This window comes from Aptenodytes forsteri, unplaced genomic scaffold, assembly GCF_000699145.1.
Source record: "Aptenodytes forsteri isolate BGI_AS27 unplaced genomic scaffold, ASM69914v1 Scaffold146, whole genome shotgun sequence".
NCBI lineage: Eukaryota > Metazoa > Chordata > Aves > Sphenisciformes > Spheniscidae > Aptenodytes > Aptenodytes forsteri.
Window position 1 is genome coordinate 5,724,913 of NW_008795128.1, and position 7,455 is coordinate 5,732,367.

At 44.7% G+C, this 7,455-nt stretch overlaps 1 protein-coding gene across 1 annotated transcript in view; it reads left to right on the forward strand.

The window, feature by feature from the left end:
* Positions 1–333: 333 nt before the first annotated feature.
* Positions 334–7,455, forward strand: part of ITPKA (inositol-trisphosphate 3-kinase A) — a 50,497-nt gene continuing 43,375 nt past the window's right edge. Inside the window, exon 1 of the mRNA XM_009277606.2 lies at positions 334–485. Within this exon, the coding sequence (XP_009275881.1) occupies positions 334–485 (152 nt within the window). The remainder of the gene's footprint in view (positions 486–7,455) is intronic.

A 7,455-nucleotide genomic window follows, 5' to 3' on the forward strand; every position in this document is an offset into this window, starting at 1 on the left:
AAGCATACCTTTTACATGTTATTTTATCTACTTTTTATGCTGATTTACTCTTGCAACATTTAGTGCAATAGGCTGTCCATTGCGGTTGGTTACACAGCATCAGTGGTTATGTCATGCTTGCATCAGCAGCGTCATTACGGCTACAGTGTTATCATTGCTTGACTGTTCAAGAATCTTATCAGACACTTTTCAGAGGCACTACTAGTAGCGGTAGTTTTGGAGCCTTCTAGATGACGACAGAATATGGGTTCTCTGTTTTGAGGACAGAACCGCTGACGTAACTCAGTGCAGACATGAAGCTTTGTTTTGGTTTTAAACTCTGCTTTGGCACCAATGGCCTCACAACGGCTGGCGCTACCCAGGCCAGCTGTCCGCAGCTCGGACGGAAACCCGGGGGTTAAACCGTGCGGGAGGAAGGGGCGGTTTTGGGAGAGGCGGCTTTCCCCGGCGCGGTGGAAGGGCCTCGCCGCGGTCCGGCGGAGCCCGTGAGCTGTCCGCAGTCCTGAAAGGCGGCCCCGCGGCCCCCGGCCCGGCCTCCGCCCGCAGCTTCGCCCCGCCGGGCCGCAGGCGCGGCCGGGGCCGGAGGGAGGCCGCGCTGGAGCGCTGGCATGAAGAGGTACGACCCCCTGGCACAAGGCTCACCTTAGCAGCGAGGCTGGAAGTGTTCTTCTCCCGCTGTATTTTAATTCCGCTGTTCTTCTCGGTGGTTTTCACGGGTGACTTTTCCCCCGGCACGTTTATGATCGACTGGAGGAAGTCATTAGGCAACAGGTTTCTTTAAGATCACTTAAAGAAGATGCCGGGTACAGGCAGTGAAAAACCCTTTGAAGGCAGTGACAATAAGCATGTACTTACATTAGTGCTAAATTTGTTCCTATGACTTCAGGTAAAGACAGCATGTGTAAGTACTTCTCACAGGCAAATAAACAAAAAGCACACAAATATTTAATTTTATGAAACAACAACAACAACAAAAACCCAGAGAAAACCTCTCCTGAATATTTTTGCAAATTATTTTAATTTTTATTCTATCTTGTATTTCTATTTTTATTCTACATTTCAGTTGATTGCAGAGGACAAATAACCACGTCTTGTGAATAAAAAAATCCCTGTCAAGTTCTTCATCATACTGTGATCTAGTCTACAAAGCTGGGCAAATGTGTGTGCCAACAGGCATGCTGGAAATATGCAGGAAAAAGTGAACATTGTTATAGACAGATTGGCACTAATTTGCAATGAGGTCATGCCAAAGAGCACCTATATATCCTAAAAAACCCTAAAAAACATTCTTAGTATGAGTAGTTTTGCACAAGCGCAAGCTAGACCCTTACATTAAAACAAAGCTGCTTGCTCATTGCTTAGTACTTACTCTTGCTTACCTTTTCCTTAAAATACATTCATATGGCATCATTAATATCACTAGAGTGTGTCCATGATTTTTTAGGATGTATTCGATTTTTAGTGCAGCACTGTCAAATGAACTAGCAAAGCAAACTGTGTGGACAAAGAAATCTTTGATGTACTAAACCTTCCCCCCACCCCCCCCAGCTATTAAATTGTTCAGTAAGAAGTTTTAAGAGTTTTCCAGAAATTTCCCTTTTGAAAAGGGAAACAAAAGCCTGTGACTGTTGGGATATAAACTTTTGACCACATTTGTGTAGTAACATCCTTCGTTAAAAAGACTATTTCAGTTCAGCTACCGTGCCAGATTAATTGTTGTAATAAATACTACTAGTGATGGTTTCTGTGGAAGACATTACATTCTGTTTTAATCTTTGTTAAAATCTAAACTAGTTATTTGAGACTTGCAGTTTTCTCCATAATCTGGAGGGGCTTTTATAACTTACACTTTTGAATGTCTTAAAAGTGGAACAGCCTCTTGCTGAGGTGTATATAATCTCTTCTGATAGGGAAGAACCATGATTTGTACTTTAAGTACACCCCTGGGTTGCAGGGTGAACAGGTGAAATTAAACTTCTAGAAACGGTCTGCCTGTATACACAAATGAGACATATTCTGCTCTTCTTTACACTATTATAAAACAGGAGTAAATCCACAGAATTTACTGTGAGCATTACTGTAAGCACAGCCAAATACGTCCCGATGTTCTGAAGGGGTTATAAATGGCTGGTGAAAAATAGCAACTGTGCTTACTTAAAGCGTAAAGCTAATAAGTGGTTTCACTGGAGTAATTATCTTTAAATCAAATCTTCATACTGAAGTTCTCACAGTCAGTTCACAGGGAACTATGAGGAACGTGGTTGTTAGGGTGGTGTTACCTGTAATCATCTCAAACACATGACAGCAAAACTTCCTCTTGTTTTGTTACAATGTTTTTGTGTGGATTTTCTGCTAAAATGACAGTCGTGGAAGCCGAATCTTTTATTTAAGCCAAGAGCAGGCAAAACACAAGCAAAAACCATAAGAGTATCTCAGATGCTCTTCTGCTAAGCTGCAGGCACTTTGAGGAGGGAGCACAGAACTCACACGTCAAACTAACAACCTGCAGCCAGTGACGCTGCCACCATTTATTCACCTGGCTGCTTCTTTCAGCACATGCTTCCCGTCACGGACTAGCACACCCGGGGCCCCTTCTCCTCTCCCGTTTTATTCTATTGCCTGGATGTGTTGGCCCCCAGGCCAGTAGTAAGAGTGTGGGGGAGAAAGGTAGTAGTGACAGGCTGAGAGGGAAGTGGGAAGGAAAGGCCTTACTCTTTCCCTTTCATAAGGAAGAACAGCAACTATCGGCAGTATGAGGTAGGGCAGATGTGGGAGAAAAGTGTTTTTTTCCTCCCGAGTGTTTTCCAATCAGTTGTGACCTCCCCTCTCTTCACCTCCAGTGTAGCTCTTACTTCCCATAGTACTCCTCTACCCTTCCCTATAGAGTAACCCTATGCTCTATATACCAGCAGACCATGGTGAGCCATTTTGGTAGCAGGGGTGCTGTGTACACTCCTTCTTCCCCTTGGCCTTATCCTTGTGTCTTTTCTCACTGCCATGGCTGTCACCTTATGATCTCAAACACTTGCAACCCCTTTTCCCAGGGGGCAGTGGCACCTGGCTGTGCTTGAGGTATGTTGTCTCCCCCACTAGCTCCCCCTCTTGCATTTGAGTATGCGAGGTAGCTGAGGTACTTCTGTTCAGGAATATGATTTGGAAATGTAATTTTAATTCCAGCCACGAGGGGACCTTCACAGGTTATTGTCTCTTTCCTGCAGGTTCATCTGATTCATACACCGAGATCTATACAACCATGCTGACTTCCACCAAAATACTACATCTCCCTCCTAGCTGAGGATCTGCTCAAATCCCAGTATCCCCTGCTAAGTCATCTCTCATAACTTGGAATCTGCATCCAACTTTATTTCACTGCTTAAATCCAACAGCATCTTTGCTGTGTTTACCCAGCAGCTTTGGATACCCCTTTCAGGTCATCAACTTTCTACAGACTCTGGGTTGCTCAGGAGTAATACTATGGGGTACTAGCAGCTGAGCTGACAGCAGGGCTGGGGAATAGAAAAAGTGATTTCTGCATGTGCTGATCCACAGATTCTGGGCCAGAGATCCAGGGCAGGAGACAGCTGAAGCATTGTTTGTGTCACTTCACATCTTAATAATCCAGCCACAGTATGATTTTAAAAATTGCTGCCTGAGTTACAGCTATGCTGCTTCTTAGGTAAAAGCAGATTCCTAAATCCTTTTTTCATATGGCTTTCATTGAGCAGATGTCCAGAGTTTGTATCAAAAGTCTCCAAGCCTTGCATAGAGGAATTTGGCAAATAGCCTACAAAAATTAATCCGAAAAATAAAGAGCTCCCATTTATCGCAGCAATTGCTTTCACTCCGTATAAACCTGGGTTTGGAGTCTCATTCTCCTCTTGCATGCGGTAGCTATGCACTTGGATAATTTGATTTGGTTATGTTTGCATGACAAAAAGAGGATGTGACTGTAACACGCACTAACCTGCTCACTTAATCTAGCGAGCAGCAAAGGCAGCAACTAAAACACCCAGCCGGGGTCCCCAGCCCGTTTGAAGTTGGTGACTAGCCGATGAAGCTGTCTACCCTCCCTGCCACTGCTACTCTGCCAGCTACACCAGGCTTGTCTGCTGGCCCAGCCCGGAACCGGGCCCACCCGTCGCGTTTCTTTTTTCCTTTCCAGGTGGAGCTGTGATCTTCATTTCAGCCACCGGGGGGAACCTTAGCCTTAGTCATGAAAGGCCTGTGGGCGAGGTGGGATCTTCCCTTAGGCCCGACCAGCTTTCAGGCCCATGTACCTTTCAAGTCCTGAAAAAGGGCCTTCCTATATGAAAACGTACCCGTCTTTTTTTCTCCCCCAGTTATATCCTGAAAGAGATATTATAACTACTTATAAACGTTATCTCGCTTGTATCTGTTGCATCCAAGAGAGACATGCGAGTCACAACTCCCAATTACTTTTCAGGTCGTCTTAGGTCATGCTCCGGTTGGAATTGGAGGACGTGCTGTTTCTCGGCTGTCACGCTCTAAGCTCTCTGAGAATTCTCATGTGGGCAATGAAGTATTTTGTATGTGCTAAGCAGGCCAAGTTAAACCCAAAGATCCCCTCTAGATCATACTTAAACTGTTGTCCTCGTGAAATCTTTCAGATCTGTTGGAAGTGTCCGTAGCATCTTCTTTGCCTTTGTATTGTCAAGGCTTAGATGCCCTATGGGAATGCAAACTGAAAGGAAGTAAAAATAAACAATATGTTCATGATAACAATGTTTAGAAGGGGATTTCATGGGAATGAAATAGTGGTTTTTTCGCCAATATAAACAAAGGCAGAAAGTTCTCTCTGTAGCAGGAGTGTGTGAAATGCGAAACCCCGGCAGTGAGAAGCAATACCGATATGAATCAGAATGACTGCAATAAACAAAACTTTTTACCCCTGGAGGTGGGAACGTGATCTGGTGGTTACAGTAGCAGAGAGCAAATCTGAAGCGCCCGTTTCTGCCCCTGACTCACCATATGTCTGTAGTCAACTCATTTACTGTCTGTACATCAGTTTACCCATCTGTAAAAGAGGGACACACATATCTCTATCTTGTCGGATCTAGCTCTTGCCAAGCGTCATTAATAGATGCTGACAGCCCTTTGCTGTCAGGAATGCAGGATTTCACAAGTGGAAAGTACAAGTCATTACCACTTGGCCGGGATGCCAGCACCACTCCTTTTGTTAAAACAGTTGTACACTTACAAGCAAACGTGGTGATACCTGACTGAATGAAGAATCTCTTTATTCTCCTGGTAGTGTTGAAAGACTTCGAGTTAAATCTTACACAAACTTCAGTTTAGCAGTCAACTAAACCTATCTAATCTTATCCAACCGACCACCACTAATCGATATTATTAAAAAACCTATCTATCTTATCCAACCAACCACCACTAATCGATATTATTAAAATGACATTTTTCTATTTTTATACATGTATTAATTTATTTAAATTAAATGTATTGTATATATTTTGTTTCTACCTTCATTAGTTGAAATGAAAACCTTTAAAATTATATTTTATAACTGAACTATTAGCTAATCTTAGTCCTATGCGGAGTGAGTTGGTGGTCTCAGAACCATTGCTAAGGTTAAGGTTTCCTAAATAAGGAAACCTTTTAAATAAGGTTTCCTAATCATGGACCACACATAATCCTGTAACTGCAGAATCAGCTGACAGAGCAACAGCTAAAAGAGGCTGGAAACTGAACTGTCCTTCCACGTGCAGCAGAGCTCCCTGAAGGGTTCCTGTTTGGCCTGTGAAAGCTCGCACTTAACCTCTCTCCTGTGACTAAACTTTTTCTACCTTGCTTGTCTACAGAGGGAATCTGTCACAGCTGCATAAATTAGTTAAGTGGGTCCAACCTGTGTGTGTGGACTCTCGGATATCCATTTAAAACTGGCCTCTGCATTTTCTGCTGTTATCTATAAATTTATCGCTGTGAGTCTTATAAAGCCATCAGTTATAAAATATGCTTTCAATCAAACTGTTCTGACTTTAGGCATGTATTAGGCCTACTCAGTCTTCATGTTTTGAGACTGCCTTTCTGCACTATAAAATTTGAAACTAATTACAAAGTTAATAATAAAAGCGATGACTCTGTATCTTCTTTCAGAAAGAACTTAAACCCGTTATGGTCTGCCATGAAGCAATACCCTCCTACAGGCGCTTTGGTTTTCTCTCTGTTGGTGAAAAGCTGCACCACCAACCATTTTCTTCTGTACTTTATTGCTAGTGCTTTTACATAATTTGGCAGTAGCTGTCACCCCTGCCTCACCCACCACATACACCTTGGCAGCGCCTTGGGAGAACTTCCCACAACTGCTTCGGCACAAAGAACTAAATCCACCACAAGACTTGGCCATTTAAGCTGGAAATTCAGATTGTCCAAATTCCTGGCTAGGCACCACCTAATTCTAGAAAAGCATCTGAAGACGCCTGAATTTTTATTTATGAAGTTCCCCAGCTGCCTTCCTGTCTGCTCCCGGGCATTTGCAAGCTGTGGGCTTTGTGAGCGGCATGACAGTTGCCTCAGGAGAAGGCATGTCGCGTGGTGCCTGTTGAAACAGACTTTTTCAAAGACTACCTGCAAGATCGGGCTGTAAAATAGTCAACTTCAATCGAATAATCTGAACGAATCAAGACAGGTTAACAAATTATTTATAGCATCACAGAACCACGGAGTCCCAGCCACGGCCTGGGCCGCGTTGCATTACGTGTTGAGGAAGCACAGCCCCTTTTGCAAGGAGCTCACAGCCCAAGTACCAGGCAAGAGACAACAGATGGTGAGAGACAGACGGGAGAGTACAAGGAAACAATGAGATAAATGAGCAAAAAGTAAGTTGAAGACTTCAGCATTTGGTTCCAAAATTATTAATTTTACTAATCATCTCAGCTGATGTAACCCTACCGTAGGACGCCTTTCCTGTTCCAAAGGCCTTAATAGCTACAATTACAACACATGCCGCAGCCCAGCACGGGTTACATTTTAGGCAGAGTGGGAGTTACGCAGGGGAGAAGTACCGAGGTGGGGGGTGTTGTTTGCTGAAATTCATTCAGTAAAGGGGGCTGGGGTATCTCGGCAACCTGGGGCTTAAGGCAACCTGATTAAGCACAGCTCAGCCGGTAAAGCGCTGACTGATGGAAAATTCAGGCTTTACAGGACCGCTCTGCCCTGCAGCCTCCGTCACATGCAGGCGAGCCTGTTTGCAAACCGCCGGAGGGCTTTACACGCGAGACGTGAAACCTGACCAGCGCGGTCGGTGGGAAGCTCCCGTGCCCCAGAGGCACCGAGCACAGCCCACGCAGCGAGGCGGGCGCACCGTCAGCCGCCGCACCACGCAGTTTGGCGGGGCTGACTCACTAAATGGGTCACTCGCGCACAACGACCCGGTCCCCGCGGGTTGGTGACAACTCCGTCAGCCTCCCGCCCCCGCGGGGA